At 46.7% G+C, this 13,498-nt stretch overlaps 1 protein-coding gene across 5 annotated transcripts in view; it reads right to left on the bottom strand.

The window, feature by feature from the left end:
* Positions 1 to 13,498, bottom strand: part of ERI3 (ERI1 exoribonuclease family member 3) — a 131,104-nt gene that overhangs the window by 77,238 nt on the left and 40,368 nt on the right. For 4 of the 5 annotated variants that reach the window (XR_010744218.1, XM_066325005.1, XM_066325007.1 and 1 more), the window contains exon 6: positions 1,843 to 1,915. Coding sequence is in view for 4 of the 5 variants with exons in the window: in XM_066325005.1 (XP_066181102.1) it covers positions 1,843 to 1,915 (73 nt within the window). In the remaining variant the exon portion in view is untranslated. Of the gene's footprint in view, positions 1 to 1,385; positions 1,505 to 1,842; positions 1,916 to 13,498 lie in introns of those variants that run through there. The other variant, XM_066325008.1, reaches the window with a different exon arrangement.

The raw sequence follows: 13,498 nt of genomic DNA, 5'->3' as shown, positions 1-13,498 counted from the left end.
CCAGAGGGATGCAGGGTCCCTGGAACCATTCCGTGTTCAGAGGGTGTTAGGTATTAAAGTGTCAGAAAAACTTCACTGTTTTTAAGGGACTAGAGGGATTGGAAGAAGATCAATGTTTTTTTCTCAGATCCCCTTTCCTGCACAATCTGAAGGAGGCTGAAGCTTTGCTTTCCAAGTAACACATCTGCAGAGGAGGACAACCCACATGCCCCCATCCTACATGCTCAGCATGTGACCCTTTCAGGGAGCTGGATAGGGGAATGTTCTACTGTAACAACTTCCCTCCTGCTCCTGCCTTTAGCTCTGTGCTTGGGAATTCATGGATGCTTAGCAGCCCTCAGCCTAGTATCACAGTATTTGCTGACATGCAATATTCTGAATGCTTACCTTGTAGAAGAGATGCTTGCCTGGATATCTACATAATGATGAATTTAGTAACACACTAAATCCAGGAGCCTTGGGACTGCTTGGAACTATGGGAAAGTGCCATAAGTCATTCATCCTGAGGCCCAGAGGAGGAGCATGGTTGGATCAACCTACTTCTTAGCAAACATCATGGTACACAGGGATTTTTTTTTTGAAAAATTTTTTTGAGTATTATTATTCTGCAGCCATCAACCTGCTGGTTATATAGCTGCTATCCATTCACCGGAAGTTTAGTGAACTTCAAATGGCGATCATTAATGGTCACTGAACTGCAGAATGCCCCAATGTGCTTTCAGATTTCATTTACCAAGGACCAGCAATCAGCCAAAAGATTTACTCTGACAGCAGGGAAATACAAGACCCTTTGACAAGTTCAGCCAGGAATGTGCTGCCAGCATCCCTTGTTAAGTTCATGTTCTACCCTATTTGACGGAACAGATCATGCAAATTGTCCTTCTGCGTCTGCTCAGCCTGTCACTCACACTTCCATTTAAAACAATAAATAAATAAAAGGACAAAAGAAAAGCCCACAAGAACAACGAGCTGTTTATAAGAAAATTCTGCTTACTGAGACCCTTAATTACCAGGAAAAGGCATAGAAACCCAAATAAAGCACTAAATTGGATGGGGGAAGGGAATCTTACTCATCTAAAGGTTTAACCAGGAGGGCCACCCCAAAATTCTCTTGTGCACAGACCACAGCTTCCTCCCTCACCCTGCTCCTGCTTGTAATCACACTATTCTTTTCTTCCCACTATGGTTTGTGACTTATGGCATCACCCTGTTTTTCTGTGCAGCAGAAGCAGCAGAAGATGAGTGCAGGAGTCCTTGTGGATGCACAGCATGCTGCTCCTTAACTACCCTGTGAAGGTGCGGAGCGAAAGACAAGGCACCAGACTCAGTCCAAGGCATTTTGCTTAGCAAAGTGATCACTGATCTCTTAGTTGGATGTGCTGCTGAGACAGCTCCCTTTCCCCATGGCACAAAGAGAAATGCTGATTTTTATATTGGAGTATTTCCACATTTATTAACTGGAATTTCATCTGACGGGAACCATGCTCCCAGGAGCCTTATATGGCTGCAAAACAAAACAAAGTCAGCAGTACTGGTGACAACACAACCTTCACTGAAAACGGGTCTCACAGTGTCCCAATATTATGCAGAGACATTGCACTGTGCCTGCCACAATGGGATTCTCCCCAGCTGCAGAACACATCCCATCAAGTACAGTAAGACTCTATTAGAGGAGATACAATAGGGAGCTGGAGGACTCGCTCAGCCCAGCTTCTGAGAAAATAACTCATTTCAATGCAAAACAGCAGTAGTTATTAGATACCTCCTTAAAGAGGAAAAGTGAAGGACAAGGGGAGGAGGGAGACAGGGAGATAGGGACCATGGCAGTTTGCACAGAAGTACCTTTTTCAGATTAATCCACTGTTTGAAGTAATCAGCAACCGGCAGCCCTAAATACTGGCATTGTCCTGGTAACCTGTAAGAGAGAGAGAGAGCAAGTTTGATTTAATCACTGTCTTGACAACACAAACTCTGTTTTCTTAAGTGCATTTCGTTCAGAGACAGAAAAGACTCTCAAGTCTGCTGTAACATCATGCTGCACATCAGAAACACCATAGCTCTTGGCGAAAAAAAATCTCATGAGAGTACAACTTGGCTTAAGACTTATATACATCCAGGCTGCTGAAACCTTTTAGACTACACATTTTGAACAATTGTGTACAAGTGCAGCACTCAACTCTTCTCCACATTGGCTAACACACAAACATGACTGGAGTATCCAGGCTGTCCTTGGCTAAGCAAACCCATCTCAAATCCCTGCAAAACCATCCTGCTCTGCCAGAAGCTTACAGAGCAGACAGAAGAATTGACAATTCACCTGTCATGCCCTGGTGCTTCTCCATTTGGCCTTTATGGTTAAAACATCAAAAGAGATATGGAGGAAGTTAGGAAGTACTAAAGTACTCGTTTTTTTGATAGCAATGCTGTGCACTAAGAAAGCAGATGCTGTTTTCCAAGCAGGTGCTTGGAAGAAGAGAGCAGACACAACTCTGAAGATACAAGGTGGTGCACACTGTCTCACTAGGGATGCGAGCACAGCAGTCAGACCTGTGAGCACATGTATTGATCCTCTCCCCTCCTACAGCAAGCCGATGGAATAGGGCTCAAAACAAAACAGCATCAGTAAGGGAGGAGGACTGCCTGAAGGGACAGCTGCACCTCAGGACAGCTGCTTCTCCCACACTGTGCTGATCCCAGTGTGTTTGCAGGGGAGTGAGGATGTGCCCCTCAGCCGGGGAATGCTGAGTTGCAAACCATGTGGCTCCAGCCAAGCCTGTGCAGGGACATGAGTTATGTGAGTATTTCCTGGCCACTTTGATCTGATCAAGAGTAATTGATGGATCTTGTTCATTCACATACTGCTGAGCATGCCTGGGGCACTGGTCGCACGATCTTTAAGTGAAGCAAAGGAACATCCCAAATAAATATGTCAACTAAATAAATGACTAAATTAGCGCTGTTTGTGCATGTTAAAAGTCACAACCCCAGAAATCAGCTTTTGCAACAGAGAGGGTGGGGAATCTCCCAACATCCTCAGGCACATGGGGATTGTGGGAGAAGATTGTAGGGGAGGAGGCAGAGCTATAAGTGCCAGCATCAACTACTCAAACATCTGAACACAAACCACCATGTCCAGGGCAGTCTTCTGCTCTCCAAGGAGGAAAGAGTGAATAGTCCAGACTAGTCCTCAGACTCAAGACTGAAATACAGGAACAAGCTCTGGTGAGAAGTGGATACAAGGTAAACACCCCAAGGTGCACCATCAGTATCACAGGCAGTACCTGAGTGGTCAGCCCAGCTCCAAACCCTTTGGTGAACAGAGAAGCATCTCTTCAGACATTTCCCCAAGTAAGGAGATGAAGGAGCAACACAGATAATGCACTTGTAGATAATGTGAGACCCAGCATAGTGCAGTACCAGAGCAGTCTGGTCTTGGTGACTCCTCCATTTCTATACAAAGAAAAGGAAGGAAGCTGGGAAATACATCCAGAGGAATCTCTTGGGAATATGTGGCCAACTGAGCCAGCACACACTGGGACCCACTTGTGTAGTTACCTTTGCCCTGTTTAGGCTAAGAAATTAATAGACTTTCTATGCCTGGTCAAATGCCTGGTCCTGAGAAGATGTACATGTGATGATTTAGGACCAATCATTTAAATTGCACAAACACATTTGAATAAGAATGTCCAGAGGAATCTCTTTGAAAGGAGGAAGGCTGTCAAAAGAACAAGCTTGCAAGGAGCAGGGCCACGGCAATTTGGAGGGCAAGTAGTGCAAGTTGACAGCACACTCCCATCCCTGGGCACAGCTCATCTGACACCATCACACTGAACTAAAGCACCTGGAGTCACTCCTCACAATTGCACACTGCCACACAAACAGCAGCCTGCCCCATGCATTTTACAGCCATTACACAGATGTCCATGATATCCCCTAGTCGAACAGACCCAACCATCCCCAAGCAGCATGCTGAGAAAGCTCTTTCTCCAGGAAAGCTGCTTTTTACTGGTGCCCAAATCAAGAAAGATCACAAGAAACGGAACCATTTAAAACAAACAACTGATCTATATATAGGCACTTGATTAGTTCAACCTCTTTCATGTTCATGTTTAGCTAGAGAGGATGATGACAGAAGATAGCAAAAGGTATGCTACAAAAAATGAGTTTCCCCTCCAAACCCAAGAGGCTTTCATTAATACAGGTCTCAGACTAGGTCCAGTTAGAAGAAAAATTATCAATTTACCTAACATCAGGATGGGCCCAGAAGAAGTGAGAGCAGCATTGTTCTTGCTAGCTATAGGAATTGACAGCAAACCACCCAGTGCAACGAATGACATCTAAAGCACTGCCATCCCTGTGGGACCAAAAGGCCCGGCAAACTGGACAGTCTGGTTCTATTTTCACCCTGAGACTGATGGCAGTATGCCCTGGGCGCTGGACAGTGGGTCTTTAATTGGAGAAAATAAATGCTCCAAATAAATGTGTCAACTAAATAAATGATGCATTTTTGCAAACAAGTAACAACCCCAGAAACTGCCTGTGAAGCTGTGTGACCTCAGGACATTCCCCCTCCCCCTCCAAGCTTGTGCTCCCCTCATTTCTTGTCAGCAGCAGAGGGGCTTGAAGTTTTTCAAGCATCAGGAGACCAATACTCACATTACAACCTGGGCAGGGTGTCAGCAGCACAGACCAAAACCTAAGTCTATCCCTGAGCTGGAAGATGCAGTCCTGGTGGCTCCAAGCCACTGGGGTCACATCCACTGAGCAAGGATTAACAAAGGATTGCTGTATGGGTCTGGCCTAGTCTGAATATGCAGCACTCCTGGCACAGGGAACCAGGGGCTTTCACTGTGTGGGACCCACATTTCCCAGTAGCTATGGGGAGGAAAATACCCTTGCAAAATCTTTTCCCCAGCTCCAAGACTGTCACCTGCAGTAGTCCCTCTCACTCTTCATCCTGATGACTAGGCAGGAGTTTCTCTATCATCTTTTCCAGCCTGAACTAAATAAGGCACACTTGTGGCTGTCCTGGGGAACAGAAGTACCATGGCCTGTAAGGAAGTATGTCTGTTTATGAGAGCCACCATTCACTTAAGCATTCACTTATTTGATAAATAAGCTTTTATGCTCAGTACGGCTTCTTGCTCTTGCCAGAACCAAACTTGCCCACTGAGGGCAGTGAAAAAAAACAACTAAAAAAGGTAAGAAAAAGTCAAGCTTTGCTTTAGCAGAGAACTCAGGATTTGGCCATCCCTCAGGTAAGGGAAAAGAGAAATGATAGCACATTTTGTTGCATTCAACATCCCATGATCCTTCAGTTTTTGAATGAGGTCTAACTGGCATTCCAAACACTGAAGCTCTTGTTCCTTGGGAACGAAGCTAGCTTTCAAAAACCACCCCATCAGCCAAACTACATTCAATACAGAGAAACTTGAAAATGGCTGTGGGGTTTTCCAGCCTCTGATGCATCTCTGGTGCTCTGTCCTCCCAGAAGCAGAGATGGGAGCTCATTAACTTCTACCTGCTCCCAAAATGCAGATCCGCTTTCAGCAGAAGAGCAAGTGACACCAGGTAGCACACTCTCCTCCACCAGCTAAGCAAGTCTAAGTCTGTCTTAGACCACCACCATGGTCAGCAGTGGCAACTCTGCACCATTTTCAGAGAGCTTTCACCATCCCAGGCTCAGACTTCCATCCAACCCTGCTTCACCACCCTGCAGGGTAAATAGGGCCTGGAGATGAACAGGATGCAAATTGGAGGTGAGGAGACATGGCTGCATTTCTGCTGTTGAAGCCAGCTCTCTCCAAGGCAGCAAGAAGAGCATAGCTCGGCGGTGATAAACGGCCTTGCTTTAGTTATCACTTTCCTTAAGTTAAGGAGAGCAGCCTAGTGATGGATGGGCTGGAATTTGGTTATCAGGGAAGGCTGTCAGCCAGAGGTGCCTATCTCCACACACATTTAGCAGGGCGTCATTATGCGATGGCATGGAGTTAAAATATGACCAAGGGTACTGAAAGAAAAAGAACGGGATTAAAAAAAAAAAAAGGCAAATTGAGCAACAATAAAGGAGCATGAGGCAAGAACGTTATCATTCTAGTGACACCTTTTATCTCAGTCTGGTTAGCTAAAGCAGGGCACAAATTGGTCCTTCCTCCACTATTGTATCCTCTTGTACAAACAGAGGCAGATAAAATGTGTCACCAGTGCGATAGCATATCAATTTAACCCTAATTATCCAGAGGGTCAAACGAAGAAATAGGGGTTTCTCATTTCAACAGGTCCCTCCATCTCTGCTCAGAGCCAGCACATTAATATGGAAGGGGGAGGGGCAGCCATAATTGATTTCCGTCACTCAGGTGGTTCTGGCGTATAAAAAATTAATGCTTGATTCTCCCAACTAATCAGAGCTGGTTAACGTCCATCTGCTTCTGGGTTCAGGATGTCAGGAGACAAAGAAATTGGGCCACTTGCTACACAAGTATTGGGTGTATTGATATAGAGGCAGTTAAAAGAGTAAGTTCCTCTATGGGAAGATAAAGGGACATTAAATCTTGGGGTTTACAGACCTGATCTTAACCTTCCAAAAAAATCCATCCTCTGGAGACCTTGTGTTGCAAGAGATGCAGAACATTTTAATTGTGTCCTGGCCAATACCTGTGCATTGGGCTGCAAAGGCCTGCACTGGCAGGCTCCTGCCCTGGAAATCCTTCACTGAAGAAGGAAGCTGCTTGGATGCTGAAGCACACAACGGCATCATGGTAAAAGAGAGGAGATGTCAAACCACCTCAGCTGGACCCCTTCGTTCAAAGCAGGGCTGGTCAATGCTCTGGACCACATAGCTCAGAGGTGTTGCTCTGTTTTGATATAGAGTGGCATGTCTGCCTAGCTAAGAGGAAAACTTAGGTGTCCTCTCCCAACAGCATAAGCAAGCAAGGGAATAACATCTATGCTAAGGCACTTGAACTGATTGAGCAGAGAAATGGCACCACATCAGGTAAAGCTGTGTCTGTCTGCATTTAGCCTGCAGTTATGTGAGATGAGGCCAAGCTAGGAATTCCAAACAGTTTAGGTAGATCCATACCCTCCCAAAGAGGTGGCTGCAGGCTGCCAGAACCACAGTGCCAGACCAGGAGGCCTCTGTCAGGGCGATGTCACAGCACCCGTACACAGTAGAGTGGCCCAGGCACAAAGAACAGCCCAAGCCATGCTGCAGCCTACAAAAACTGAAGCATGCCGACATACACCTCCACAAAAATCCCCAAACCCCAACTCCCTCATCCCAGTAATTCAGGTTAGACTGAGACAACTTTCCTGTGTAACCGGAAGCTTTGGCATGGAGGTGTCTCCTCAGTGCTGGAGCCAATTTGCCACTCAGTGCAAACTTCTGTCCAAAGTGAAGCATAAACCCCCTGCCAGACCTCTGACTCTCCACTCACACACTTCTCAACCCACAGACCAGCCAAGAGGCCAGAGTAGCCCACCTGCTCTTGCTTTCCACCAGATAAGCCCTTGCCAGGTGACTGCACCCCACTCTCACCAAGCACACACACTGCCATCTCTCTCTGCCCCCCATCAGTGCAGGACAAACCACACCTGCATGGCTGTATTTAAAATTCACAAGCAATAGCTGTGGAAAGACAGTACATCTGGAGAGGGTCTGAAAAGCCCTGGGCTTTCACAGAAACCCTGAGACAGGTCCCATCTCCCTCCCTCTTTGCTTTCCTTCCACCCTCTCAGTTCTCTCAACCACCCCCAGACTTGTCACAGTGCAACAAGCCTATAAGCCACACATCACCTTTAAATATCAGCATGCATGAAGCAGGGACATGAGAGCAGGGAAGTGGGAACAGACAGAGCAAGCCTCCATCGCCTGTCAGGTAGCACTAATGAATTTCAACACCAGCAGCCATTGCCTCAGACGGGCTGGTGAGAGGAGACAGAGTTACAGTGAGAAGCCTTTGCAGGAGCAGCCTGCCTTTTTTCAAAGCCCCCTCTGTTAATAAATGTCATTGTCGAGCAGGCTGCAGCAGTCCTCAAGCCAGGATGGCGTGGGCTTGGGGAGAGACAGGCAACTGACAGCACTCAGGATGCCTGGGCAGCACAGCCTTTTCTTCTGCTGCTTTCCCAGACAAGAGCCAGGAAAAGGAAGAAGATAGGTCATTGGTATTGGCATAAAGCTGTCTTCCATTAAGGCCCCAGTACACAAATAACAAACTTCCACAAGGAGCCACAAGTGCAATCCCAACACCCTCCAGAATCCTGTTCACTGGGATGGATGGAGGCTCTACAGCAATGAGTCTTGGAATGAGCAGAGGGATGCAGAGACATCCAGCCAGACACACTGCCTGCATTCCTGACAGCAGTAAAGGGTTACAGAGCAGTCGGTCCCTTTGCTAACACAAATGCATTCCCGAGGCAGCACAGGGAGAAGCATCCAGCACACAGGGCACTGTATGGCAACCGCACCGATGCACAACATGAAGGTCAATGCAAGTCTTCTTTACAAATGTCAACCTGTCATCTCTGGATATTAATGAGGGCTGACCAGCAGCTAAAATGCATCCATGCTCCATTAGTAATAAGAGAGACACGATGCAGGAGAAGAGCACACACCACGGCACTTGGAGGCACCAGTGGGTCTGCAGGGCCCGAGGAGGTGTGGTGATGCACAACAAAACTTAGGCCACTCCAGATGCCCAGGAAGGAAGGCAATTGCCACACAAACCCCTTCACTGGAGTGTGTGTTCTTTGCCCATCAATCTTTAATTGGATTAGTGTAATGAGGCCAAAACCACACGCTAAGCAGCAAGGCTAATACCTGGCACTTTCAGATCTTCTTCCTTGTTCTGTAATGCCAATTCTGGACAGAGCTGCGTTCTCTCTCTACCAGACAAATTCCTCCTGCCTAGGAAGCCTAAAAGGCAAGCTGCAAGCCTTAACAATTGGGACTGATAGCAGCATTGGCTGAAATATTTGAATACCCATCACATGCTAACAGTGTGATTCCTATTCTCTAAATTTTTGCTGGGTATTAAGAAATTTGAGAGAACCTCAAGACCCTTGCTTTCCGAGCTGCTAGGCAGTGAATGGAAAAGGGTGTTAGCCTTTTGCAGCCAGAGCAATGTATACACTAGGGACATAATTCTGCCACAAAAAGCACATAGGGCAAGTGGCTCATTGTGACTCGCTCGTCCTGCAAAGCACTGTGTGCCTTCCACTGCCATCAACCTTAATGAAACATGAATGCATTTAACACCAAGTGAGATCTGTCCCTTTTACGGGTATCTGTCTGTGCATCAGCGAGATGCTGGCAGAGATGCTATCTCAACATTAAAAGCAAGGCTGTAACACAGCAGGTATTCAGCCTCCAACAGAAGATGTTCATCAACAATTGCACACACATGATGCTACAATAAATCTATGTGCTACCTCTTAACAGCTTCTCTTAAAAAGATTCATAGCTCTATTTACTGGGCCTGATTCTGCTGCTAGGCATGTGAGAGTAAATCCAGAGTAACTCTACCTGGAGTTTGTAAACAGCCAGGAATAGTAGGATCAGAAGTGAGCTTCTTGATTTTTAAATAAGTACTTAATTACCATGCAGGAAACCAGAGCTGGCTGGCTCCATGGCTCTGCTGAGATTAGAAGCACAGCAGGCAGAAGATTTGCACTACTCCAGATTGGTGGAGGGCTAGAGGAAATGCTCTCACCATCCCTTCCAGACACGGAGAGTAACTAGATGGACTTCCTTTTGACATCAGTAATGCATGACACTGCTCCCAAGAAAAGAGAAACTGCAAAGTCTCCAAGGCTGAGGCCGCCTCCCTAGCCTTGGGAACTTGACCCTATGAAAAACCCCTGCAAACAGATTTTTACACATAAACTTGGTGTGAGAGTCTGTCTGCTTACTAAACATGGCATTATACAGCATCTTATGAAAAGGAGTGTACAAAATTGAATACTGTCTTCTCAGTGAAAGTCATGCATCACGACCACAGGCTGCAGCAGGTGAAGGTCCAATTTGTCATCAGGAAGAACTCTTCACCATTCAGTTAATAAAGCACTGGAACAGATTGGTGGCAAAATCTCCTCCCCTGGAGACATTCAAACTCATCTGGAGAAGACCCAGAGCAACCCAATCTAAGTGTGAAGTGAGCTCTGCTTTGAACAGGTGGTTGGATTAGATACCTCTATTTAAATTATTCTGCAAATTATGTTCCAGCAGAGCCTGATTACACAAAACATGTGTCTTTTTTCTGTCTCTTGATATGTCTTTCATATAGACACTAATTTAGTAATGCCCTGGTTCTCTGCATACTAGCTGCTTTAAGAGGGAGCATTTGGACTCCTGCTGTAGAACACTGTAATTACGCACTGAGTAAGGGAATGTATCTGATGAAATGAATGTACCCGCAACACATCATGTCTAAGCCCCCTCAAAACCAAAACATGCACAAAAATTAAGCTAAAATTAAATATTATTCTCCTCCCACTGCACAAATCCCACTGCAGAAGTATTTTAACCCAGGAAACCTGAACACACACACCTAGAGCCAAGGTGCTCCTCTAAACTAAGAAAGCATCTACTGTCCCAGGCCTTCCTTAGATCTGCTCTCCGACAGGCAGGAGTAAAGCTTGCCTCTTCCAAGCCTTGCCTGTCTGGACCATTTAGCATTTAAACTCTTCAGGACAAGGGCTTCTCTGCTATGAGTCATAAACTGTTTAGTGCCTAATGGTAAAGCCTATAGACGCTTAACATAATACAATCATGTCACTTAAAGGCCATTAGTCTCCAGTCTAAACAGCACTTTCCCAGTCACAGAGGAGACCTGCCAACACAGGAAGGCAGGATAAGAGACGTGGGTGGTCAGTCAGGTCACTGGACTCTCAGACACCTGATGTGAAACCCCAAGCACAACAGTGCCTAGCCAAAAGGCACAGGGGAAAGCCATCGCGGCTCTAGCAATCAAAAGTTTTGTCTTATGGGCTTTCTTGAACCACTCGAATCAGCTGAAAACCCTTGTCTGCCAGGTCTGTCTCCACCTTCAGCCATGGTTGTACCACTTACAAGGGGAAGAGTCCCTCATCCACAGAGGAAGTCTCCAGCCTTCTGCATCGCCTCTTTTTCCAGACACTGAAGCAGACTATTTATCTACAAGAAAAGATGCCATTCTGTTTTGTGACCCTGTTTGAACTCCTCTTCTTTCCTGGCACCATCTCTGTCTTCCTCTGGCACCACATCACCCAATTTTACTCTCAACTGACTTCTGAGATTGCTTCTTCTTCCCACTCCCCACTAAAGGAAAGAGAGAAATCCTAATAGGAGCCTTTCTGAAAAAAGGTAAAGCACCTTCCTCTGCCCTATGATGATATACAACCCAAAATTGCATGCACAGCAGCTTCATGGGCTCTGATGCTGTCAGCACTGGGGAGACTGGCACATTGGCAGCAGGGTCCTAGCATAGGTTTCTGTGCAAATTACACATGCACAGGGGAAAACAAGTTTGTCTTTTCCTTGTGGGGATGAGACTGCTCCCACCTCCAAGCACAAGCTGCCATTAGTATTTGCTTCGCAGGAGAGAAGGAGCAGCGAATCCTCCAGAGCAAAGGACAAGTGCAGCAATTAGGATGCAGGGGCTGCGGGAGCTGTTTAACAGCACGACCCAGAGGTCAGTGCCGCCGACTCCCAGCCCTGCATAAATATTGTATGAGTCGGGGAGAGGGGCTGTTACGGCCACCCTCAGCGCCAGCCCTCCCCCATCCATCGCCACTCTGCATCCAGCTAGATACGCCAGCAACATTATTTACAGATGTGACAGTCAGGAAAATCACTTTAGTAACTAAGGGAATGGGAATGAAGGCTGCACAGTAGAGCAGGCGCCTGGGAGCAGGCTCCCATCCGCACCTTCTGCCTCCCCTTACAGCCCTGCCAAATGGCAGGGCCTGTTCACAAACTGGTGCATGAAATACCACCAGGAACAAGGAGGGGAGGGGAGGCTGTGAGCTCCCTCTCAAAGCTTGTCCAGGGGTTTGATTATCAATGCTGCTGAAGGACACTTCAGCCAGCAGCTGCCTTCCAGTTTCCTATCAGTATCTCTGATAGACCTGCCCTTTGAAGGATCTTTATATCAATATAACGAGAGGCTTTAGAGGGAGCTTCCCTCAGACTCTGTGCAGAGCTGTAGAAGGGTTCCCACTCCCAACACAGCCACAGGGGCTCATCCCTGCAGAAACTCTCCCAGCTGTTCTATATGGTACCAGCCACCTTCCTCACATGTGACCACTCCTTATTCCCTGAAGGACTGTCTTCACCTGCTTCAGTCACACTGACTGGCATCATCTTTACTGTATTCTGGAACATCCTCATTCTTCTGCCCACATTTTTTGCTGGACATGCCAGGTAACTGCACGTTTGCCATGATGCTCTGCACAAATACAAACCTATCTCAGATTCACTGAGACTGAAGGCTCCTGAGGGCAAGGACATGAGCCATTCTCCAACTGTACCAGCAGCCCATGAATTCCTAGGGGCACTCTGCTAATAAACATTACAGCCCAGGGCAACACATGAGAACTGCAAGATGGAAAACACAGCTTGGATGTGCTTCTGTCCATGATACCTCTCCAGAATTTTTTTCATTGTTCTGCGTCTGGTTGTGGAATCCAGTGAAGGCAGAAACCCTGTCTTACCATTAGTAGCTTTTCTAAACTCACTGTGAAATTAATGGGCTTAATTATTGATGGCAAAGGCAGGGAAGGGAGGAAAGGAAGAGGCAACGAGGAAGGAATGATGTGGGGGGTAGCAGGCGCCAAAGGTCTCCGAAGATCTTCCCTCAGCCTAGAGCAGAGAAAGAGCCCCTAGCCGCTCTGCTGCTCCCACGGCCCTGCTCTAATGCTCCCTGACATGCCTCTGAAGACAGCGAGCTGTTTGCAGTCACCACCGTGATTTGTTAGTAATTATTTTCACGGTGTCACATTGCTGTCACTCTCTTAACAAAGAGACAGGCAGCCCGAGGCTGCCTGCAAGAAAGAACCAACAGAGAAAAGGAATTGTCAGGCATCCAGGGATCCTCTTTGCTTCCTGGGTTTCACAACCAGAGTCCTTACTAGCTTCTGAAGCAACTTCTGAGGAGAAGTGGCAAGTCAGAATCATCTCCCATCCTGGTCACAAGAAGAGGAATTAATTACTTAGCCCCTTCTCAATTTCACCTTACCTGTAAATCCAGTGCAAGACCCAGGTGCTTAGAGCCTCTTAAGCCAGCAATTTGCTTCAGGCCTGCAGCAAATGCAAAACAACTTTGGCAATTGATGACTTTTAGCGCTCTCCTTGCAAGTGCCAATTTCTTTTCATCTGGTCTTGCCATTAGAATGTGCTTCCCAAACACAGCAATCCTGATGACAAACCCCTGCCTATCACCATCACACATTAACCCTCCAGACTGTTCACATGTGCTCTTCCTACACCAGACTCATTAATTCCAACACACTGCTGTGCTCT

Source organism: Sylvia atricapilla, chromosome 9 (assembly GCF_009819655.1).
Source record: "Sylvia atricapilla isolate bSylAtr1 chromosome 9, bSylAtr1.pri, whole genome shotgun sequence".
Lineage (NCBI taxonomy): Eukaryota > Metazoa > Chordata > Aves > Passeriformes > Sylviidae > Sylvia > Sylvia atricapilla.
This window is presented reverse-complemented; position numbering and strand designations above follow the sequence as displayed.